We start from the raw sequence: 25,914 nt of genomic DNA on the forward strand, positions 1-25,914 counted from the left end.
GTTGTGAGGAAGCAGGTTCTGAAAGTTAGCTGGGGGTCTGGCACTTCCCATACTGGGTAGAGCCTATCCACTCAGCGATAGCCACACATGCATCTATTACAAGGTAGGCATTTTACTAGCTTTAATAACTGTTTTTCAATCTAACACCTCTTTTTCTTTTTTAGTCAATGTCCAGAAGGATATATATGTGTAAAAGCTGGTCGAAATCCAAACTATGGCTATACAAGCTTTGATACATTTAGCTGGGCTTTCCTGTCTCTCTTTCGACTGATGACTCAGGACTTCTGGGAAAATCTCTATCAGCTGGTGAGTGAGAATAATTTGTGTAGCAAAAGCATAAGCATACTGGTATCAAAACAAAACTGTAGAAGTAACCTAAGCACAAATACAGTATTGTCTTACAAGAGTCACATGGCAGGATGTTGCAAACTCGTACGTTGCTTTCAAAAGATAAATTCACTATTATTTCCTCTAGACGTTGCGAGCTGCTGGCAAAACGTACATGATCTTTTTTGTCCTGGTGATATTCCTGGGCTCTTTCTACCTGATCAACTTGATCCTGGCTGTTGTTGCCATGGCCTATGATGAGCAGAATCAGGCCACCATGGAAGAAGCAGAGCAGAAGGAGGCTGAGTTTCAGCAGATGCTGGAACAGCTGAAAAGGCATCAAGAAGCAGCTCAGGTAAGTTTCTGACTGGAAATAACTGGACAATTTTAGCATCGCTTTAAGGTTCTGGTTGAATGTAACAAATTAATAATAGAAAGCTGCCATCCCCAAAAGCTGTAATCCTAATTTCAACCAGCTGCCTAGAAGGCACTTTGAGAAGAAAGCTAGCTGACATTTCTGTCCACTTTTTAAATTACAATTCCTGTTTAAGCCCTGCACAGACAACCACCCCACACATGGTTACCATTGTTTGAGAGGAAGAGGGTAGGCCCCACTCCTACCATGTTTTTCTTGTTGGTCTGCCTGTCTGTGTGGTCCAAAGTAGGAAGCCTTCTTCAGCAGGCTTTTCTTATGTCCTTCTGATCTTACGTAAGCTGCTCTGTGTATTCAGGTTCCCTGTGCATGTTTGATTGTTCAAGGTTCATACATCCCCTCCGCCATGTGAGGAGGAGGATGGGATTGGGGGAAGCATATGTGCCAGTGGTGAGGAAAGTGAGTACGGTCCCACTCTTCCTGTCATGTGGTGGTAATTGCAGGTGGGTGAATACCTGCACAGGGCTGGGAAAATATACAAAGGAATAAGCAAAATTAGTTATTCCTCAACAATATTATCCAATTAAGTTCCAAACAGAAGTAAAAAAGGAAAAAAGAAACATATTCTACATGTTATAATCAGTACACAATAAGTTTTTAGAGACTTTCCTTATGGCAGATAAACTGATTCCAGTACCAAAGGGCTGTTTTAGGTGGAAGTTGATGGTTTTTCTACCATTATCCATGTTTATGACATTAGGAATCCTATGCATGTTCACTCAGAATCGAGTCCCAGTTCATTTAGTGGGCTTGTTTTCAAATAAGTGCACAAAGGCTTGCAATCATGCAGTGCAATCCTTTACATGTTTACTCAGAAGTATGTTCCACTGATTTAAATGGGGCTTATTCCTAAGCAAGTTTGTATAGAATTGCAGCCTAAGACTGCAAAATTCAAAATTTCCCCTAGGAATTCCATTTTGAGAAAATCTTGAATATTCCATATGGGGCCTATTTCTAGTCATGCAATGTGATTTTAACAAATCTTTAGCATTTTATTTCAATGAGAGTTCTAGACTGATAAAATAAATTTACTAAATATGATTGTAAAGCAACATGCAGAGGTCTATACCACTTGAAAACCTAGGAATGACCTTGCAACTGTGTGTATGGGGGGAGCTTTTAAAAATGTTTTTGAACTGAAATAGTTCAGCTACTAAGAAAACCTAAACGATTCCTTCTAAGAATAATCGAATGAATTAATTGCTTTAGGAATTGTTTTAGGCATTTTAGGAATCAACAGAATGATTAAAACTGCCTAGTTGAGTTTTAGTATTTTATCTGCCACTCTGTTCTTATCCATTTTTATGTGATTGGTTTTTAATTTTTAATTTTAATGTAATGGATTGATTTTTTTGTAGTTGCATTGTTAGCTGTCTTGGCACCCTCAGGTGGAAAGTCCAGGTACACATTTTATAAAATAGATAAATGAAATAAGTATGCAGATGTGTATAAGGAGACATACGAGGGGCAAAAACAAATGTATAAGGAAAAGAACCATTTTCCTTTTTGTAAATCTAAGCTGGGCTATGTCACCAAGGTCTTTCTTGTGGACTTTCTAGTGTTTAAGTTAAGTTATGCTGTTCTTTTCATGAGGCCAGTTAAATAAAACCACAAATGCTTTATGACAGGCAGCAGTGATAGCAGCAGCGACAGCATCGGCGGAGTCGAAAGATCCCAGTGCAGGAGGTGGAATAGGGGGCCTTTCTGAAAGTTCTTCTGAAGCATCAAAGTTGAGTTCAAAGAGTGCCAAAGAGAGGAGAAATAGAAGGAAGAAAAGAAAACAAAAAGAACAGTCTGGAGGAGAAGAGAAGGATGAAGATGAGTTTCATAGATCTGAATCAGAAGATAGCATCAGGAGAAAAGGTTGCCGATTCTCCATTGAAGGGAATAGGTTAACATTAGAACGGAAACACTCTTCTCCCCACCAGGTACACTGTTACAGAGTTGTGAAACTGAACCATTATTGTCTATTGCAAAATTGTGGTCGTATTACAGTGCTATACTATGACCTCAGTAAAGGGGACTGATCTTTATTCTTCATTCGTTTGTCACTTCTGGGGCAATCAAGACATCCATTCCTGCCAGTGGGGCTTTGTAGAGTGGCAGGGTCACTACCATATTCACAGCCATGGTGCTCACAGGACCATATATAAGGGGGGGGCAGGAAGATCAGGTCCATCTGGAAGGTGCAGTTATCAAGCTTGATGCTGCCACACAATGGCATTGAGACTAGAATGAGTTCCCAGTGGATCCTGGGCCAGCTCAGCCCAACCCCCTTCCTCTCCATCCTCAGAATGCCCTTTCATTCTGGGCTTTCCACCAGCTTCTACTTGGAGAGATACCACTAGTAGGCTTCCCACCACTCGTTTGGTGAGCGCTAAGGGGAGGTCAGTGCTGACAGAATAATGTTTGCATCACTGTTGGCATTAGGCAGAGGAAGGCTAGCTCAGCTGGAAGAGCTGGGCAGAGGGACATTTACACCAAATGCTGCTCCCCTCCCAAGCATAGCATGACGTTGGATTGCTGTGCCTGTACATCACAAAGTTTCAGGAGTTATTGAGAAAAAACTATTTGGAAACACTAATTTTGTAGTAAGTCTCAGTATATTTCTTTTTGCTTCTTATGGTTTGGTTCTAGGGTTTATCATACCTAGTTAAACTATAACAGCTACTGCTATGGCACACCGTAATCCATAATATTAGGCCAGCATCACAGGGTTGTATCTGCAGCAGACAGATAAAGTTAGACACTGAAAGTCAAGGTGAGCAAAGACATAAAAAGGGCAGAGGCTATGATTTAACTATAGCAGTAAGTTTAAACATCTCCTTCAGAAATCTCTTGTATCCATCTTTGATCAAACAAGGCTGGAGGATCCAGTGCATTTGCATCACTTTCAGCTCGGGAAGTAAGAAGGTAGAGATTTCCATCCCAACCTGCATTCATTACAATCAGTGCTCTTTCTGTTCTGCTGCAGTTCGGTTTCCACCAAATACTACATTACTCATCTTGCTGTCTGCTGTTTAACATAGGTTATATAACTTGCATTAACTGTTGGCGTAACTTGCGTAACTTACATTTGTCTCAGTGAAATGTCAAAACAATGTAAAACAAAGTAATTGTGTATCATTTGTGGTCTTAAAAACAACAATAACGTGAACAAATGCCAATCACATTTGCGTGACTAATTTCTGTTCCTGATCACAGAGGAACACATGAAGTGCAGCAATTTCTGCTTCCTTTTCTGTTTTTGTTGGAATTCTCCAACATCCCTACCTTCAGCCCTCCAGTTCAGTAAGGACACACAATGCAATCCTATGCATGTTTACTCAGAAATAAACCCCATTGAGTTAAGTGGGCTTTATTCCCAATTAAGTGTGCATAGAACTACACACTAGAGCTAGTAAACCATTTATGTTTTCTTTCCATTATGGGTGCTAGGTGCATCCAAGTACTCAGTGTGTATTTGAGGCAACTTCATTTCTCTGTCTCTGTAATAACTGCAGTACAATGGCTTCTAGTATTGTTAAACTATAGACTGCCTCTTTTAACATAGCAGATTGTTTATAATTAAATGCAGCATATGGAACTCAAAGCACAGAACCTTTTGTTTGCAAACTAATGAGTAAAGGGGGGAACTGTATCTTGTTATACCCCCACACACACTTTTTACATCTAGAAATGAGGCTGAAAGATTTTAGCTAACCGTTGTGTATTTTCTGTATTTTCTTACAGTCTTTGCTGAGCATGCGTGGCTCCCTGTTTTCCCCAAGGCGCAACAGCAGAACGAGCCTTTTCAGCTTCAGAGGTAGAGCAAAGGATATAGGATCAGAGAATGACTTTGCTGATGATGAACACAGCACATTTGAAGATAATGATAGCAGAAGAGATTCCCTTTTTGTGCCGCGCAGACATGGTGAACGGCGCAACAGTAACATTAGTCAGGCCAGTAGGTCATCCAGGATGCTGGCAGTGTTTCCAGTGAATGGGAAGATGCACAGCACTGTGGATTGCAATGGGGTGGTTTCCTTGGTTGGTGGACCATCTGTTCCTACATCGCCTGTTGGACAGCTTCTGCCAGAGGTGATAATAGATAAACCAGCTACTGATGACAATGTAAGGAAGTTTTAAATAGTTCAGGCATGGTGGCCTTTTCTTAATGCACCAGCCAGTGTGTCTACAGAATGGAATCCCTTGGGAATGATCCTTGGTCAAGCTGTGAATGCTCCTGCATCTTGTAATATCTTTTTATATACTAACAAAATAAATTTTAAACCATCATATTTGCAAAACATGCAGTGGAAAAAATTATCTGGAGATTGTGCAAAATATATTGCTTTGTGTGTTTTATATTCAGAAAACCTTGCTGGATCCTACTTTATCTGGCTATGAATTAATTGCATCTAGCCGGGTCCAATAAATTTCATCTTACTCCACAACTAAGAGGAAGTTCTAACTTTCTGTACCATATGGATTCTGACACTGCCTTGATTGTGCACAAATTTGATTATGTTCTGTCTTGTGAACATCATTACAACTTACAAACAACGTGGCTAGAAGTTCTGGTTCCCCAAACATTGGTAAAATCACTCCAAACTTTCACTTTTTAGATTTAGCATTTTCATGCATCTTTCAACCTGATGCTCCGTCTTTGGCTAACAAAGTAAATATGATATTGAATTACCACATTGATGCACACACCTTTCAAATTACACATATATGTGCACATATGTGCTGTCACATATACACACGCTATATTTTTCTAGCTATCTAAATAAAAAATTACAGGACTTTTCTATGCCGATTTGGAGAAGCATGACAATGCTGGATTTTTATTTTTAATTTTTAATTTTCTTTTGATTTGTTTGAATGACAAGCTTGCTATCCATCTTAAATGCAGAAGATACGCAAGTGACATGCCTTTTTTCTCTCTCATTCAATTTTTTATTTATAACCTGAGATTTATGCTGTAATCCTATGTATGGAGAATGCTCACAAGTAAATGATTTTAGGGTTACAGCTGATGACTGATTAATTCTAATTCATTTCTTCCCCCACCAACTGTTTTCTTTAAAGAGAAGAGGAAGAGGGTGTTTACAGAACTGAGCATAGATCTCGAGTGTAGGACATGGGGGGGGGAGTCCCCATTGGCAAAGCCTAGCATGCTTTCTAAGGCTGCAATCCTCCACATCTTAATTTAGAAGTCAATCCCATTGAAATCAGTGCATAAATTGAAACATACGGGTAAGTGGGACTTTGCAATGCTAATGAAGATAAGCAAGGCAGTTTTTGTTTTTTGTTTTAAACCAAACCATGCAACGTTCCCTTATAATCATTTGGGAAGTACAAAAATGAAGTACTTGAGATGAGGACAGCATGTTTCTTACCAATACTCTTAAGATATTTAAAAATACAATAAATAACAAAGGTTTGGCATGTATAATTGAGCATAAAAAGCATGACGCATGTACACCTTCAAATAGACATTCTTCATATAAGCTGCTATATTCAGCTACTATTTTCAGGGTGATCTTACATTTCACTGTCTCTTTTGCAGGCCACAACCACAGAGACAGAAATGAAAAAAAGGAGATCAAGTTCCTTTCACGTTTCTATGGATTTTTTGGAAGACCCTACTCTAAGAGAGAGAGCAATGAGTATAGCTAGCATCATCACAAACACCATGGAAGGTATCTAGAGAGAGAAGTTACTTTAAAAATACTAAATGCATTGCCCCAAACTATCCCATAACGATGACAGCTCTGTGGAATTCCAGGGGTAGTACACAAGATTGTGGTGGGTTACATTAGGCTTTCCCAAATTGTCAACAGCCCAGAAAAAAATATGCGAGGATATGGTTTAGAAAGTTGTGCTGGAAGAAATGATTATGCAACCCAGGACAAAATAAGAATTCTCACTTTCTGATAAAATGAGAAGTCAGAAAGTAAGCAACAGTAAAAGCGGCATGGAGAAAGGTTTTTCATAAAGCGAAGGGGTTTTGCACATGCAAACAATATGATAAGAATTGGAATAATCACCTTTTTTAGAGAGGTGGATTACTACCTTTAAAAAAAAACAACCAGTCTACTGTAAGAAAGTGTCCTATGATCTGTCATGACAATAGCAACATTCAGCACTGTGAGCACAATTCAGGTTCCTGGTATTGACTTCTAAATATCTTTTCTCCTGTGATTTCCCTTGACCACAATCATGGGTTCGGATGACATGCTAAGCCAAACCTTGGCTCAGCAGTCATCCTTCCCCGATCTAAAAAAACAAAAAAACAAAAAAACAACAAAAAACACCAGGGAGTAGCACCATGGGTGCAAGGTCCTCGGGAGCTAGTAATGTTTGTGCAGTCGCAGTAAGCCATGGCTTACTGTGACATGTGAACCAGGCCATTACAACTTTCCTTATAGGGGATCCACTGATTATTTTGGTTGTGCTTTTCTACACCTTTTCACTTCTATAATACCTTTTTTGAGATGTGGTGCTACTCTGTGCTCCCCATCTTTAACAAAGGTTCATTTAGTGAAGACCTAGAATAATGATTAGTGTGTTTGTGGGTGCTTGTCTAGCTGTCCTCCTTTTTTATACTTTTCATGTTCGCAGACCCCATTTCTGAGATTGTATGTGACTCAACCTTCCATCTTTTCTTCTTATTTCTTTATCTCTGGACTCAGGTGGGCCCCAGGAAACCGAAACAGTAGGATCACCTTTTTTATTTTGTTTTAGCCATGTTTGAGATGGCATTTCCTGAATTAGGAACACTCAGTATGAAACAGTGTGGTCTTTTTCCTTCTTTTTAACAGAACTTGAAGAGTCACGGCAGAAGTGCCCACCATGTTGGTACAAATTTGCAAACATTTTCTTGATCTGGGACTGCTGTCCATGTTGGCTGAAAGTAAAGCATTTTGTTAACATCGTGGTGATGGATCCATTTGTTGATCTTGCTATTACAATTTGCATTGTTTTAAATACACTGTTTATGGCAATGGAGCATTACCCAATGACAGAACGATTCAGTCACGTACTTAATGTTGGGAACCTGGTGAGTCATTCATTGGAGATTGCACTGGATATTTAAATATCATTTGTTTTAAAGGCATACTTCCAGCACTAAGTAAAAAGTTATGTTTTCTTCCTTTGAAAAAGAAACTAATGGTGTTGAATGCCCCGATAGCTGTGTATGCTGGAGGTGCCATTTTTGACTGATGTAACTTTGTGTTTGTGGCCCCCAATATACGGAAGTTTAGCTTGTTATTCACATTCAGTGTAGTGGCATTCTGAACTATCTATATTAAAAGAACATGCAGTGAAAATATAATTAAATATCAGGACTTTCAAAGCACCATTATTTAATACTTGGTTTTATTTTATTTTATTTTATGATATTGCGTGCCATCTTGGCACTTTTGATATTAAGCAGAAGGTAGGATAAAAATATTTTAATCACTATTTTCATTATTTATATGATGACATGTTTCTTCAGTGTGTAAGTTTTATGAGGGTAGGTTTTCACACTGGCAACATAATTCTATGAATGTTTACTCAGATGTAAGTCCCAGTATGTTCAGTAGGGCTTACTCCCAAGTAAATAAGCATAGGATTGCATCCTGAAGTAATCTTTCTGTCTCATAGTAATTCACAAATTATTTCTGGTCATCAGGGTCAGTTCTAAAGGGCGGCCAGGTTGGGCACTGGCCCGAGGGCCCCAGAGCTACAGGAGCCCCTGAGGGGCCCCTGAGGAGCCCTCTGCTCCCCTTCCGTGATCTGCGCCCCCCCACGCCCCGCACTTACCTGTCAGCCGGCTTTTTAGCATTGCCCTTAATGAAGATGGCGGCCGCAGCTTCCCTAAGGTACTGAAGCCGCTGCCGCCATCTTAGTTGATGGCAGAGATGTGCGTGCTTAGCACGCATGTGTGCCATCAACAAAGATGGTGGCGGAGGCTTCATTCCCCTTAGGGAAACTGCGGCCACAATCTTCATTAAGGGCAATCGTAAAGACTAGACAGGTAGGGGGTCTGTGGGGAGGCCACACGCGCATACATGCACGTGTGCACACCCACCCACCCACCGGGGGGCCAGGGCAAGCTGATGCCCAAGGGCCCCCGCATGCCTGGAGCCGGCCCTGGTGGTCAGCCACTGCAACCTAAATTTTCAGATATACTAATGAATTCACAGGTGTAGGGACTGTGTAAGACCGAGGTCCATATGTCTGAGATGTCCCTGTTCTTTACAGACCACATAGTAACCTGATCATCATTTCCTCACCTATCCGGAATGTCATTAAAATATTGATTATTTGACATTTATTTTATACCTATATCAGAATATATACTGGCAGATGTACCAGAAGATATGTACAGAAAGATCTGGCCAGAATACTGTTTCTGAACTTAAATTGCCTTCAGAATAAGGAGTTGTCATAGTAAGAGCAGATCCGCTGAAATCAATGGAAAACTAGTACCGATTTCAACGGCTCTACTCTGAATGTGACTAGATGAGGATGACTAAAGTTCATTGAAGTTAACTATTGTAATGACCTACTTTTTTCTTTTTCACATAATAAGAGAAAGAATATCTCTTTTAAGAGGGAACTAGCTAAAGTAGGATGAAGTTTACTTTAAATGACAATATATCCATTTTTTCAGCTATTCATATGTGAAATATGTACAGTGTCCTCCATTGTACTGCACTTGAGGCAGTGAGACCTCTGTCACTGACTGACTGGGCTAGTGTGATGGCACTAGGGGTGGGGGAGAAATCCAGCGTAGTTCACATTTTAATGGAAACCTACCTAATGTGCACTTCCAAAAACAATTTGTAAACTAAAACACAGCTCAATGTGCAGCTCTCTGAACGTTGTGATGAAAAAATTTGTAAATTACGGGAATGTTTGCATGAAAATATATCTATTAGTGAAAACCAAATACATTTAGATTAGGGGAAATTGCATTAAAATGTATATATTAAGAAAAATGTGACCTAAAATGCTGAAGAATTTTCATGAAGAACGCTTTAAAAAAAAAAAAGAACATTGGCAAATTAATGTGGAAATGTGGCAAAATTTAAGACTGGAAAAATGAGAAATTGAAATTGACAGATGTGTTCATCCCTAGATGGCATATTCCATCTGTTCAGGGAACAAAGTAAGCAACAAAGGGTTCACAATGCAGATTGTGTGAGAAGGAATAGGTGACACTTTGGCTGGGATTCAAACTTCGCACAGGCCCTGTGGATGGAAGAGCTGCATGAGACGGACTAATTATTGGAAAGCTGACTGTGGGAATGTTCTCTGAAGAAGGGAATCTAATGCCCAGGAAGAAGGGTGAGGGGTGAAAAGAGAGTACACAGACAAGATAGCTCATTCATTCTCAGGACAGCTATGGATTACTGTCCCAACATGATTGGGTCTGAACAGCAAGTGGCTCAAAAGTACAAATGACACACAATCACAGGAAAGTTTTTCCCCAAATCAATTTCAGGAAATTGTTGGTGAATGGGGTGTTATAAAGGTAAAGTAAAGGTAAAGGTGTCCCCGCACTTGTAGTGCGAGTCGTTTCCGACTCTTCGGGTGACATCTTGCGTGACAACGGATGGATGGAAGGCTGAGTGGACCTCGACCCCTTTTACCAGAGATTCGACTTCCTCCTTCCGTTGGGATCGAACTCCGGCCGTGAGCAGAGCTTTGGCTGCGTTACCGCCGCTTACCACTCTGCGCCACGGAGGGTCTGATTGGGGTGTTATAATGGAGCTTATATCTTTCCTGGTGTGCCATTTTTCTTATCAAAAGCAGCCCTTTTGCCCTGTGGGGGAATATATGAGTCCAATCTTGATTGCAGCTTTCTGCAGCTGATTTGAGAAACTGGGTAGAGAAGAAAACCCAAACACCTGTCCCAAAACAAAGAAACAAAAATGCCTTGAAGACAACATTAATGCGGCTGCCATGTGTAGTTGTTGCCTATGTGCTGCAACTTATGCTGCTTTAAAAAAAACAAATTAATAATATAATCCAATAATAAAGAATTTACTGAACAAAGGTACAAGCCTCCAAAACCAGATTTTGGGGGAGAAACATTTTTCCCCTTATAGCTAAGGGCATCTTCAGTATGAAAATCTGAAGGGAATCTGTCAGCTATATTTTTAAACTTTTGCAAATTGATACATTTCTATTTCCCATTTAGGTTTTTACTGGAATCTTTACAGGAGAAATGGTTCTCAAACTAGTAGCCAAGGATCCCTATTATTACTTCCAAGAAGGCTGGAACATTTTTGATGGCTTTATTGTCACCCTGAGTTTGGTTGAGCTTGGCCTGGCAAATGTGGAAGGACTGTCCGTTCTCCGGTCTTTCAGATTGGTAAATTGTCTCAACCAGTATATCCAGTCAATGTCTTTGTTGCATAATCTTATTTCTTTATCTTTGATGTTACGAATTCTAAGAATCTTAACTTTTAAAAAATACTGCTGTAAAGATAACTTAAATTGAAAACTTGAATGTATAGGACACCATCCAGTAAAAGTGAGTTGTGATTAAATCCCACTGAAACCAATGATACAGCATTCATTTACTCAGTAATAAGTTCCACAGGTTTCAGTGAGATGTAGGACCAAAATGCCTGTGCCATTAGTCCAATATTTAAACAAGGGTGCTTAACCTGGCTGCTTCTATTTCAAAGAAAAAGTTGCCATGGGATCTTGATATGGAACAAGCTCCTGGTCTGGACTGAGGGCCCATAGCAGGGATCTGCTGAAAATTGGCTCCTCTGGGCTGCATTTTGCTCTCAAAACTGATGTTTACTGCGAAAGTACCTTCATGGGGCAAATAGAAGCTAGGTATGAGACTATTTTTAGCAGAAAAAGGATGTTGGGCCCTGATCTAGACAAAGAACGTGCTCCAGATCAGGGCCTTACAACTTCTTTTTCTCCACAGTGAAACTTCTTAGATTAAGCACATGTGACTAACATAACATGTAGTTTGGCCGAAGAAAGTCTAGATAATGTTTGGACAGCAGTGTTATTTATGATTAATTAAAGTCCCATCAATTTCAGTAGAACTTTGTTACACTTAACTGTTGCTGGAGTGGGCCCACAAACTTTTTCACTAGTTTGTCTTTACCCTCACAGACACCATTTGTCTATGACCTTTTTGTTTTTCAGTTGCGAGTGTTCAAATTGGCTAAATCCTGGCCGACACTAAACATGCTGATCAAAATTATTGGCAACTCCGTGGGTGCTCTGGGAAATCTGACCTTGGTCTTGGCCATCATTGTCTTCATTTTTGCCGTAGTTGGTATGCAGCTGTTTGGTAAAAGCTACAAGGAATGTGTGTGCAAGATCTCTAATGACTGTGAACTTCCACGCTGGCACATGAATGACTTTTTCCACTCTTTCTTGATCGTGTTCCGAGTACTTTGCGGGGAATGGATAGAAACCATGTGGGACTGCATGGAAGTTGCAGGTCAAGCCATGTGCCTTACAGTATTCATGATGGTTATGGTGATTGGAAATTTAGTGGTATGTAACTTTTTGAAAAAATTAAATATTTCCTCTAGATCAGAACCATGCTGAGTCTACAAGTAACCTGGGCTGTTTCATCAATGCTCTTATAGCATATTCCTTACACAGGGGAGTTAATTCAGATAATTATTAGACAATGTGTTCAGTGATCAATAGTCATTCTAACACTAGAAGTTATTGGTAAGCAAAACCATATTTACCAGCTTACCCCTTCCCCCCCCCCAAAAAAAAACCCGTTGTAAACATATATGCATAATGGGACAGCTTGAGTGTTGGTTCTGGTTATTCAGTCATACAAACTGATTCCTCACTCTGGAGAAATAGACAGGTGGCTAACTGCAAGGCTGAACATTTTTACAACCAACCTTCAGGCCTCAACAATGCTAAGATTGAAGCCTGTGCCATTGGTATGTATATATGTATGGGTTTTAAAGGTCTATTTTATTGTTTTAGTGTTTTTCAGCTTTGTACTGTTGTGCATTACTTAGAGATTTTTAAAATATTAAGCGGCTTTGAAATACTTTTAAATAAATAGCGGAACATGCAGTAGGAGGAAAACTAATATTGCATACATTTTAAGCCATTACCAAAGCTGCTTCAAGATGCATAAATCAGCAAGAGCTGCATAAGTTCCAATCTGGGCCAAACCTTCTAAGGATATAATGGGATCATCTTGCAAGGCATGGGAAAACATTTCTAGCATCAACTTTTCCCTTACCCTATAAGCTTCTGTGCTGATATGAAACCTTACAATGGTCTTGTATAGGAATTGGCAAACAGTACCACGCGAAGCAGTGGAGAGAGGCAGGCAGAAGAAAAGTAGAGCAGTGGCTGGACTTGTTAGCCCAAACTTTTGCTAGGGGAGATGCAAGTCCATACCCTCCTTCAAAGTGGCCTACAATATTCATGGTTCCCTCCAGCATCTACAATGTGTCTCACACACTTTTGGTGGCATGCAGCGCTAGTCCTACTCAGAGCAGACCTACTGCCATTAAGACATGACTAACTTAGGTTCATTCATTTCAGTGTGTCTACTCTGAGCAGGACTTCAGTGAATACAGCCCATTATTCTAGTGCACAATGTCAACTGAGAAAAATTAGGATTTTTTTCTCTCCTTCTTTAGGTACTAAATCTGTTTTTGGCCTTGCTACTGAGCTCATTTAGTGCAGACAACCTTGCTGCCACAGATGATGACAATGAAATGAACAATCTCCAGATTGCTATGGCAAGAATAGATAAAGGAGTAGACTATATGAAAAGAAAAATCCGAGAATTGATCCAGAAGTCCTTTGTTAAAAAGCAAAAAGCTTTAGATGAAATCAAACCCCTTGAAGAGCTAAACAAGAACAGCTGCATTTTGAACCATACTATGGAAATTGGTAAAGATCTGGATTATCTTAGGGATGTAAATGGAACCACAAGCGGCATAGGCAGTAGCAGTGTGGAAAAATATATCATTGATGAAAGCGATTACATGTCATTCATAAACAACCCAAGCTTGACTGTGACAGTGCCAATTGCTCTTGGAGAATCAGATTTTGAAAATTTAAATACAGAAGAGTTCAGCAGTGAATCGGATTTGGAAGAAAGCAAAGAGGTAAGCCTTTAAAAATACTAATCTACTTGATCTAGAAAAAAAATAATTATGATCTAGCTCTGTATTTTTTTTTAGGAATTAATATGTCAGATTGGAGTACTGGAATACAAATAGTTCTTCCAATATAACAAAGAATATCTCTAATGAAATTTTGTCATCTACTTAACTGACATTGCTACTATAAATACAGTCATGTCTTCTTCAGTCCTATCACTTGTTGTTGTTGTTTATGCAGTTTATAATCCTTCCCATCATCCATTGATCTCAAGGCAGGTTATAATCAAATGACAATAAAATCATTACATACAAAATATAAAACATCAGCTTAAAAGTGAACAAAAACGCTACTAGACACTGGCCACATTCACACGAGTTGTTAGGAGAGTCCTATTCCCCTCATTGAGCTACAATTCCAGAGTAGTTTAACACTCAGTCCCTCTTCTCAGAGAACTCTGGGAATTGTAGCTCCTTGAGGGGAATAGAGGTTTCCTAACATTAACTCTTACACTCTTCACAAACTAAACTACCCAGGAATCTTTGGGGGAAGGCATGACTGTTTAAACAGGAATAATAGTGAAATAAATAGGATGCACACCTTAACATGGTGAGGGGGTTTGGGAGTATCAAAGAAGCTGAGAGCAAGGCCGTCAGGAGTCTAGACCAAGAGGCTAGACTCCTAGCAGAAGTACAGGCACACCAAAACAGGATGCTCTGATAATCATGGGGGACTGGAATGCAAAAGTAGGGAACAGAGAAGAACTAGGAATTGTGGGAAAATAGGGCTTAGGAGATAGAAATGAAGCAGGAGAAAGACTATTGAATTCTGTGAAGCCAATAATTTGTTTCTTGCAAACACGTTTTTTGAGCAACCAAAAAGACGACTACTGTACACGTGGACATCACCAAATGGTCAGTATAAGAATCAAATTGATTACATAATTGGTAGCAGAAGATGGAGAAGTTCCAAACTTTCTGTGAAAACAAGACCAGGAGCAGATTGTGGTACAGATCATGTACTGGTCGTATCGAAAATCAGAATAAAGGTAAAGAAGAACAACAAAGCAATCATAATGCCAAGATACAATTTAAATAACATCCCAGAAGAATATAAAGATCAAATAAGGAACAGATTTGAGGCTTTAAATGTAGCTGACAGAGAACCAGAAGAACTATGAATTGAAGTCAGATACATTATCAGGGAAGAATGCAAAAAGACAATACCTCTAATTAAAAAGAGAGAAAGACCTCAATGGATGACTGATGAAATTCTTACAATGGTCAAAGAGAGAAGGAAAGCAAAAGCAAAAGGAGAGAGAAACACTGTTAGAACCCTAAATGCAATAATACAGCAACTGGTATGTAAGGACAAAGAGAACTACTACAATAATTATTGTAAGAAATAAAAGAGGATAATAAAAAAGGTAGAAGAAGAGCCCTATTCCAAAAGATTAGAGAAATCAAAGGGAAATTCAAAGGGAAAATCAAAGAGTAGGGATGCTGAATAATCAACAGGGGAACACATTTACTGACCGAGATAAAATAAAATGAAGATGGAAGCAATACACTGAAAATGGAAATGGACTGTCTTCGAATGGATTCCAACTTATGGTGACCCTATGAATAGGCTTTTCATGGTAAGTGGTATTCAGAGGTGGTTTATCATTGCCTTCATCAAATACACTGAAGCACTACATAAAAGAGATGCAAGGATGACAGATTCATTCACGGAGTAACTGTATGATGAAGAACCAGGCATTTTAGAATGCGAGATGAAAGCTGCACTTAAAATACTTGGAAGAAACAAATCACCAGGAATAGATGGCATACCAATAGAGTTGCTACAAGCTATTGAGACTGAATCTGTCCAAATTTTGAAAAAAAATTGGCAACTAATATGGAAAATAAAACAATGGTCTGCAGACTGGAAGTGTTCAATATACATCCCAATTCCAAAGAAAGGGGATCCCAGGGAATGCAGTAATTATCAAACTATTGCCTTAATATCCCATGCAAGTAAAGTAATGCTCAAGATTCTACAACAAAGGCTCTTACCATATATGGAGCAAGAAATGCCAGATGTCCAAGCTGGATTTAGAAAGGGAAGAGGTACCAGAGATCATATTGCAAACAAACGTTGGATTATAGAACAAACCAAGGAATTTCAGAAGAAAATCACCCTGTGCTTTATAGATTACAGCAAAGCCTTTGATTGTGCAGATCACGAAGAACTATGGAATGCTTTAAAAGAAATGGTGGTGCCACAGCATCTGATTGTTCTGATGTGCAACCTATACACTGGACAGGAGGCTACTGTAAGGACAGAATATGGAGAAACCTACTGGTTCCCCATAGGAAAGGGTGTGAGGCAGGGGTGTATTTTATCACCCTATTTGTTTAATCTATATGCAGAACATATTATATGGAAAGCGGGATTGGACCAAGATGAAGGAAGTGTGAAAATTGGAGGGAGAAATACCAATAATTTAAGATATGCAGATGATATCATACTACTAGCAGAAACTGGTGATGATTTGAAACGAATGCTGATAAAAGTGAAAGAGGAAAGCACAAAAGCAGGACTACAGCTGAGCATCAAGAAGACTAAAGTAATGACAACAGAAGATTTATGTAACTTCAAAATTGATAATGAGGACATTGAACTTGTCAAGGATTATCAATACAGTCATTAACCAAAATGGAGACTATAGTCAAGAAATCAGAAGAAGGCTAGGATTTGGGAGGGCACCTATGAGTGAACTAGAAAACGTCCTCAAATGCAAAGATGTATCACTGAACACCAAAGTCAGGATCATTCAGACCATGGTATTCCCAATCTCTGTGTATGGATGTGAAAGTTGGACAATGAAAAAGTGGATAAAAGAAAAATCAACTCATTTGAAATGTGGTGTTGGAGGAGAGTTTTGCACATACCATGGACCACAAAAGACAAATAATTGGGTGTTAGAACAAATTAAATCAGAACTATCACTAGAAGCTAAAATGCTGAAACTGAGGTTATCATACTTTGAACATATAATGAGAAAACATGATTTACCAGAAAGGACAATAATGCTGGGAAAAACAGAAGGAAGTAGAAAAAGAGGAAGGCCAAACAAGAGATGGATTGAGTTCATAAAGGAAGCCACAGACATAAACTTACAAGATCTGAAAAGGGTGGTTTACAACAGATGCTACTGAAGGTCACTGATTCATAGGATCGCCATAAGTCGTAATTAACTTGAAGGCACATAACACACACAAATGTATGATGTGAATGTGGCCACTAATAGCAATCTGGCAAAGGCTTTTTGCAGACATGGGAGTCATTATTACATCTTCCTACCTGGAATATATATTTGGTTTAACTGAAATGGAAACAGCTTAGTAGTTCTATTTCTTAGCAGAGTATGTCTTTCGCAAAAGCTGAATGAGAATTAACAAGCCCACCTTCCCCTCACACAGACTAGCTGAATAAAAGAACAACAGAGACTGTCTTCTTTGGTAAAAGGTATTAAGAATGTTTACTCACAACTTTGCATATGTTCAGGAAAACATAGGCTCTAGCTTGGAGAGAAAAGATAGAAGTAGGTAGTAGATTTAGTCCATGATTGGGATCATCTGGGAGAGAAGCCTGTAGACGCTTCTTTCTCCTGTGGCTTAATGGAGAATTATGCTAATAAGAGAACATCTCTTAACAAAGAAGAGGAAGAGAAGAAGGGAATTAACACCTATAAGTAGTAAGTTACATCACAGTAAACAAGCATAGAGGTGTCCCCAAATTATGGCTAGAAGGGACATCTCCCTATTAAAGGCATGCAAGCTTGCTTATCCCAACCATATATGGAATGCTAGTATATAGGTGTCTTCTGTAATTGGATTCATATGTATGGTTCACTCATAAAGCTTTCAGGAAAGGAACAGCAAAGTTAAAATAACATATTGTATTCATTGTATTTACATCTTCAGCACTACCATAGGATGCTGAAGACTGCTTCACATAGGGGAAGGGCCATAACTAAGTAGGAGAACATCTATTTTGCACACAGAAGGCCCCAAGTTCACTTTTCAGCATCTCCAGGTAGGCCTGGGAAAGACGCTGTCTTGAAACCCTGGAGACTGCTGCCAGTCAGTGTGGACAATACTGAGCTAGATGGATAAATGGTATGACTCGGTATAAGGCAGCTTGACACGTTCCTATCCTTTAATATACTATTATCCTGCTTTCTCTTGATTTGCCCTCTTTTCATGTCCCATGACAGTTAAAAGGGTATAAGAGTGCTTTAAATGTATGGTGTGTCTGTGACTAGAAGCACCTAAAAGTTAGTTAATTTTCAATGGTAAACAAATCATACTCATGTAAAAACACTGTTATACATTACTGTCAGTTAAAGTGTGTGCTAGCAGTATCACAGTATGTGACATGCTTTGAATCAGAGTGTGTGTCTCTATTGCAATGACTAATGGGAGGTGGAGCAGTTAACAAGGGGTGTTTTTTTAATATGACTTACTATATGGAGAATCTTTTACCTTCAAAGTTGATTAATTTGTGGGACTGACTGCAATCAGAGCTTGGAAAAGTTACTTTTTTAAACTACAACTCCCATCAGCCCCAGCCAGCATGGCCACTGGATTGGGCTGGTGGGAGTTGTAGTTCAAAAAAGTAACTTTTCCAAGCTCTGCCAGCCGTATTTTTCATATTCAACTTCCTCTTTAATGTGGTTCCCATTCTGCATCTAATTCCTCAACTGTATAATAGGGGCAGACTCCTAACACTTCTAACAACCTGTTTCTTTAATTTCTGCCATTGCTTCTGAAACCGGCAAGACAGTCTCTTTCTTGTGAATGCATAGGATTGAGGGTTCTTACATTCTACCCATTGCCCGTTGGCTATTCAGAGTCCTTATATGTCAGATGTTGTGTACACCTAAGCTTACAGATTTACTGACAGCAGTCATCTAAACAGGCAGGCTAATGGTCAGAGATCCTACCCAAGACTTCTTGGGGCTTGGGAGATATCAGGAAAATAGATGGAAGTTCAACAGTGGATTGTCTTTATAATTCTTATACTACTTATTTATTTATAAAATTTATATCCCACCCTTCCTCTCAGAAGGAGCCCAGGGGGCAAACAAAAACACTAAAAGCCTTTTAAAACATCTTAAAAACAAAAGACTTTAAAACATATTAAAACAAAACATCATTAAACACATATTAAAACAAAATGTCTTAAAAAAATCTTTTAAAAACATATTTATTTATTGCACTTGTATACCGCCCCATAGCCAAAGCTCTCTGGGCGGTTTACAGCAATCAAAAACATTAAAACAAATGCACAATTTAAAAACATATTTTAAAAAACAATTTAAAACACAATTTTAAAATTCAAAACAATATAAAAACAATTTAAAAACACATGCTAAAATGCCTGGGAGAAGATGAAAGTCTTGACCTGGCGCCAAAAAGATAACAGTGTTGGTGCCAGGCGCACCTCGTCAGGGAAATCATTCCATAATTTGGGGGCCACCACTGAGAAGGCCCTCTCCCTTGTTGCCACCCTCCGAGCTTCCCTTGGAGTAGGCACCCAGAGGAGGGCCTTTGATCTTGAACGTAGTGTACAGGTGGGTTCGTATTGGGAGAGGCGTTCCATCAGGTATTGTGGTCCCAAGCCGTGTAAGGCTTTATATGTCAAAACCAGCACCTTGAATCGAGCTTGGAAGCATACAGGCAACCAAGCGGGCCAGAATCAGTTTTATATGTTCGGACCGTCTGGTCCCTGTTACCAATCTGACCGCTGCATTTTGCACAAAACATCCTAAAAAGCAAGTTTAGCACAGATGCACATTGAAATAAGGGGCTCATCCAGACGACTGTATAATGTGCAATATGATCGCTTTGTGTATTCATTAATTTTCAGTGGTCCATACAACGTCACCCGTTTTCCCGCATTTTCTTGTGGTTAAATCTGCATTTGCATTACCACAAAAAATGCGATTTGCTTTTTCAAATCGGGAATCATCCGCTGTACCTTCAGGCGCTCGGATGCAATACTGCGGACTTTAGAGCTGTGGGCATTTCATGGCTGGTTCTTGGGCGGTTCCCCATACCCCTTCCCTCATTCCCAGCCAATTATGTATGTCCACTTTTGCGCATGTGTGCAAATGTCCGGGGACAGCCCGGGAAAACTGAACCAATCAGAGCTATGGTGTGATGTTGGGGGGGCTCTGCAACTTCTACTGCGCAGATGCAAAAATGTGCAGCCATTAATTTTTAGCCAGTCTGTGAACTGGGCGGCTGCTCCGGGTGAGATCTGTAATTGTGGTTGTTTGTAAAGCCCCCCTTTTCCTGGCTGGTCTCGCTCAAATGCGGCTGGTTGGTGCAGGGAGCTCGCTTTGCTCTTTCCTCCTCGCTAGGAGACAGACAGACACGCACAGGTACACACAGCGGAGAAAAGCGAGAACCTGGCGCTTTGCAAAGGGCCACGGGAAGGAAAGGGAGAAGGAGGGGGGTGAAGGCAACGGAGCACCAAGTTTTGCCCAAAGTGGTTGGGAAGCTTCTGGGAAGCCTCTCTTGGTGGCTCTTCCCTGACACTGCCGATGCCACCACCTACAGAGAGCGACAGGCAGGCAGAGCGAGAGCGAGAATGGAGAGGAGCTGGGAGCCGCTGCTGAGTGCTGCACTCTAGAAAAGCTCAGCATTTACCCTCTGCCATTGATGGCAAGTGGGAGAGCGGCAACCAGCCTTGTGTCTTGTATACATACAGTTGGTTTTGCGAAATATCGCAAAACAAGCAAAAAATAACACAGGAATTATTGGCATAAGCATACAAGAGGTTTGCTAGAGCGTCTCGGCCACCCGCAACCATAGAGACTGGTGGTCTACCTTCCTAGACATGACACGTTGTTACTTGCAGTTCTGGAGAAATAAGTGCAATTGCCAGCCATGTGTATCTCCAGAAACTGTAATATGCATAAAGGCAAAAATACATACATTTGGTTTAGTGAAATATTGCAAATGCAAGCAAACAACAGTACAGCAATTATTGTCAGATAAGTGGTTTGCAGTTCTCTTTTATCAGAGGGAACACTTCAAAGCGGAGAAAGAGGAAAGGATGTTTAGCAGCTCTAACCTCATTTCCCCTGCATGCCTTCCTATTACAAATTGTTGCTGGAGAATATGTCCAGCACGTGCGTGTGTGTGCAAAAGGGGGGAGGGGAGGCCCTGGACTCAGCACCACCACCACCAGCCCCCAAGAAACAAGGGGATCCAGCAGCCGCGTGGGGTTCTTTAGCTAGGAAACGTTGCTGGGGGTTGTGAGGGGGGGAGATGGAGATCCCCCTCCCCCAAGCCCTGGCTTGCGAACAATGTTGCCAGAAGGGAGGAAAATGTAGCTGCCGCCACCGCCACCACCACCACCTCCCGCCGCTACATCGCGGTGCTTCCTATCCTGAAGCTTTGCCGGTGCAGCTGCTGTGAAGTAGCCTCCTCCACCACCACCCCCGCATGAGCCGAGGAAGCTCAGCATGGCTCCGGCACTGCTGGGGCTCCTGCTGTTCCTGGGCTCCATCGTGGCACACGACCCTGTCCAGGCAACCATTGGCTCCGGCTGCCCTCAGCTGCACAAGGCAGAAATTTAATAGCTGTAAGTGGAGCTGTACGAGAGCCAAAAACTCGGTGAACTCTATTACAGCCACTACTACCAAACCAACAGGAAATTCAAACTTTTGCGCTCTTACATTCAAGCGCATGCGCGTTATTGTACTTCTGTGCAAAGGGTGAGAGGAGCATACGCCATATTTTGTGGACCAATTGGCTGATAGGGGGTGGTGTTGCAGGTGGAGCTGGGAAAAAGCGAAAAGAATGGACAGATCTTCCCGCTGCATGTGCAGGCGCAAAAAAAGTGTATTTTTCAGATTGGAAAAGAGCGAATTTCAGGCAAAATGGGGACTGTCAGATGACAAAGCGAATATGGAAAACTTGGATTATCTGGATCAGTTTGGACGAGCCCAAGGTCTCTACTTAAAAGGCTTTTTGAGAGACGAAGGTCTTCAATAGGTGCTGAAAATATAATGGAGATGGCACCTGTCTAATATTTAAGGGGAGGGAATTCCAAAATGCTGGTGCCACAACACTAAAGGTCCGCTTCCTATGTTGTAGGAATGATTATTACTCATGCCCTATCAGCCTCACGTCTTTCACCACTTATGCTCTGGCCATCGTCAAACCTGTTTCGTTGCTCTTAGTTCACTGGTGTACAAAGGTGCAAACTGGGCTCTGCAATGCCGGAGAGGGGGTTCCGGGGCAATCGTGTTAAAAGCCCGATGCATCTCATTGTTCCACAAGTGTAACAAGGACTTCAGGGTCACATGCGTAACAAGAGCAGGGTCCTGGAAACTCCCCCAGGGCATTCAGGAATCCAGTGGATTCTATTGGTCTCCAGAGGCAGACCATCTTAATCTGTCCACTACCCCGGCAATGTTCTTTAAACATTAAACATCTTAACTAGTAATGCATACATGGCTGGACATACCCTCGACCTGGTCTTTGCCACAGAATGGATTAGTACCACTCCATCGATTGGGTGTGTCAGTCTCTGCCAGCTGCACTGAGGTGATATATGGTGTTGTACAACAATTAGCCGGCAGCTGCCTATGCAGGGGCTTGGTTGTAAAGCAGATAAGCAAGGGAGAAGGTCAAGGGATCTCAGTGCATGTACTACCAAAAGGCAGTCGTCTTTCAGAAGGCAAAGTCAGTGAACAAAGTAAAGTCTGATATTCTAATGAAGGCAATCCAGGTTCAAGGCACGGCTGGAGAGGGTCTGATGCTGGCGTCCTGATGATGCTTCTAATGAAGGGCAATTGGCGTCTCAATGCCTTTTAAGCTCCCCTCCCTGGTTTAGGTGCTAGCAATCAGACCTCTGTCTCCCAGGAGCTTGTAGCCTTAAACAGCCAGAACGCCTGCGTTGCTCTGCTACTCGCAGGCGTCTTCACTCTGCAGGTTGTGGAGGGGCCTCCTATTCACTCCCTGAGTCTGATTGAGGGGCCCAGCTATATCCTGAACAACTTCCAGTGGTGAGGGGTCTGGAGCCCTTCTGGGGTGGGTCTGCTTGTTCCCTCTTCTGAGTCTGCTGTGCCAATCCTCTGCTCCTCATCTTCTAAGGACTCATCTGATGGAGGCATGACAGGGGGACTCACTGTGAGTCCATTGTCATGGAAGGACCATAGGTTTAGGTTGAATGTAGCTACTCCACTCTGCAAGAGTGGGGGACCCATTAAGATGGTCCACCCTCAGAGACTTATGGAATTTCATGGATTCCTGAATGCTCTGAGGGATTTTCCAGTTGGCATGGCTGGTGCTCCTGTCGAGGCTCTTGTCTCACTCTGGAATGGTGAGATGCATAGAACCATCAACACAAGTGCTCCTGAGTGCCCCGCCTTCACTGTGGAGCACATAGGTCACCTTGGTATTTATTCCAGTGATCTGCATGCGATGAAACAGGAGGGTCGGCAGCTGGAGAGCAGGTGGCGCAAATATTGGTCTAAACCTGAGTGAACATAGGTAAGGCTGCACTATTGTGCCTACCACGTGGCAGTGGTAGTGGTGAACAAAGCCTACTTCTCTGCCACCATTGTGTCTGCAAGTAGCCTAGCCAGCCAGCAGAGCTTATCTGAGTGATGAATGAGCTTTTGTCATCTGGCCAAGTGAAAGCTGCTCTGACAGCCTCAGAGGCCTGCTGTAACAACTTTGCAAGGCACTTTAGGGGCAAAATTGATCCGATTTGGACAGAGTTGATGTTAGATATAGAGCAAGTCCAATGGAGGCCTCCAGAGCACTGTCTGTTTCACCTGTAATGGATCAGTTTCAATTACTGCGGTTTGAAGATGTGGACAAACTGCTTGAAGAAGTGTGGCCCACCATCTGCCCCCTTGACTCTTGCCCATCCTGGCTGCTGAGAACTAGCTGTAGTGGACTGACTGGGTGGGTGCAGGGAGTAATTAATGCTTTGCTGGAGGAGGCGAAGGTACCATCTGCCTTCAAGGAGGTATTGGTGCATCCCCTCCTTAAGAAGACCTCCCTGGACCCAGAAGTGTTAAAGAACTATCGCCCAGTGGCAAATATTCTCTTTTGGGAGAAGGTGCTTGAGAAGTGGTGGCGGTCCAGTTTCAAGCATGCTTGGAGGAAACTGATTATTTAGATCCATTCCAGTCTGGCTTCAGGCCTGGCCATGGCACTGAAACTTCCTTGGTTGCCCTGATTGATGATTGATGTGACCCTGCTCATTCTCCTTGATCTCTCAGCAGCTTTTGATACTGGTGATCATGATATCCTTCTGGAACATATCAAGGAGGTGGGGGTTAGGGGCACTATGCTTCAGTGGTTCCACTCATACCTCCAGAGCTGCTTCCAAAAAGTAGTTATGAGAGGCTACAGTTGAGCACCATGGGAATTATCCTGTGGTGTTCTGCAGAGTTTGATCTTGTCTCCCATACTATTTAATAACTGTATGAAGCCACTGGGAGCTGTGATCAGGAGATTTGGAATGAGGTGCCATCCATATTTATTTATTTAATTTATATACCATCCCATAGCTGAAGCTCTCTGCGTGGTTTACAACAATTAAAACATTTAAAACAAATATACAAATTTAAAAACACATTTTTAAAAAAACAATTTAAAAACACATGCAGCATACCCAGCTTTACCTCTCTATTCCATCCGAATCAGGAGACGTAGTTAAGGTGTTGAACCGGTGCTTGGAGGCAGTGATGGACTGGATGTTGGCTAATAAATTGAGGCTGAATCCTGAAAAGACAGAGGTATTATGTGTCCAGAGTTCTTATGTCCAGGAGGTGTTATAACGGCCTGTTCTGGATGAGGTTGCTCTTTCCTTGAAGGAGCAGATCCACAGCCTGGGGGTACTCCTTGATCCAACTCAGTCACTTGAGGCTCAGGCAGCCTCAGTGGCTAGGAGTGCCTTTTTCCAGCTCTGGCTGGTTCGCCAGCTTTGGCCCCTTTTGGACAGAGATAACTTGGCCAGAGTGCTCCATGCTCTGGTAACTTCCAGACTGGATTTTTGCAATGTGCTGTATGTGGGGCTGCCCTTGAAGATGACTTGGAAACTTCAACTGGTCCAAAATGCAGCAGCCAAATTACTGGTGGGGGTTTCTTTTAGAACTCATATAATCCCTGTTTTAAAACAGCTGCATTGGATTCCAGTTCGTTTCTGGGCCCAGTTCAAGGTGCTCAGGTTAATATTTTAAATCCCTAAAAGACTTAGGACCCATATATCTGAAAGACCGCTTCCTTCCCTACAGATCCTCTCTGGTGTTGAGATCAGCAGAGGGGAACCCTTTGGTAGTTTCGCCACCCTTGGAAGCTCGGGGGGGCAGGAGAGGGCATTCTCTGTGGCAGTCCCTAAGCTGTGGAACTTTCTCCTCACCAAGGTGCATCTGGCAACTTCATTGTACAATTTTTGGCGATGCCGGAGGGCGCACCTCTTTACACTGGCCTTCAACAGCTGAGATGTATATTTTTAGGACTCACCCTATTTTCTGTGATGTTGTTTAGGTTATTTTTAACTGTTTTTAATTATGTGTTTTAAAATTGTTGTAACCCACCCTGGGTGAAGGGTGGGTAGTACATTTTAATAATAACAATAATACATATCCATATGGATACCTCTCTATATTACTATATTTCCATATTAATACATTTCTAAGTAGTATCCAGAATGAAATGGAATTATCTCACCCAGTGTGGGAGGCAGACCTCGGCAGAAGCAGCTATATCTTTGACCAGGCTAATAAGCACTGGTAGCTTGCTGTGCAAAGTCTCTTCCTTTTATAGGAGTGTTAGCAAGGCCATGACCTTGCTTAGCAGCTGCACAACTACCATTTCTGACTTCCATCTCAGATGGCAGCTGATAACCATCTAACTAGCTAACTAGTTGGTGAAGTAGTTAGTTATATGCAGATGTTACAGACTACATATCCGGACTTTCCATATAAGGCACCTTCTGCTGGAATGGTTCCCAGACCATTT

General features: G+C 41.4%; 1 protein-coding gene across 1 annotated transcript in view; it reads left to right on the forward strand.

Moving 5' to 3' along the window:
* The window catches only part of LOC133376447 (sodium channel protein type 1 subunit alpha-like), a 95,825-nt gene that overhangs the window by 41,389 nt on the left and 28,522 nt on the right, over window positions 1-25,914 (forward strand). Inside the window, exons 9-17 of the mRNA XM_061608582.1 lie at window positions 165-306; window positions 476-682; window positions 2,389-2,688; window positions 4,493-4,873; window positions 6,315-6,447; window positions 7,570-7,808; window positions 10,944-11,117; window positions 11,918-12,274; window positions 13,402-13,875. Of these exons, the coding sequence (XP_061464566.1) occupies window positions 165-306; window positions 476-682; window positions 2,389-2,688; window positions 4,493-4,873; window positions 6,315-6,447; window positions 7,570-7,808; window positions 10,944-11,117; window positions 11,918-12,274; window positions 13,402-13,875 (2,407 nt within the window). The remainder of the gene's footprint in view (window positions 1-164; window positions 307-475; window positions 683-2,388; window positions 2,689-4,492; window positions 4,874-6,314; window positions 6,448-7,569; window positions 7,809-10,943; window positions 11,118-11,917; window positions 12,275-13,401; window positions 13,876-25,914) is intronic.

Source organism: Rhineura floridana, chromosome 2 (genome assembly GCF_030035675.1).
Source record: "Rhineura floridana isolate rRhiFlo1 chromosome 2, rRhiFlo1.hap2, whole genome shotgun sequence".
Lineage (NCBI taxonomy): Eukaryota > Metazoa > Chordata > Lepidosauria > Squamata > Rhineuridae > Rhineura > Rhineura floridana.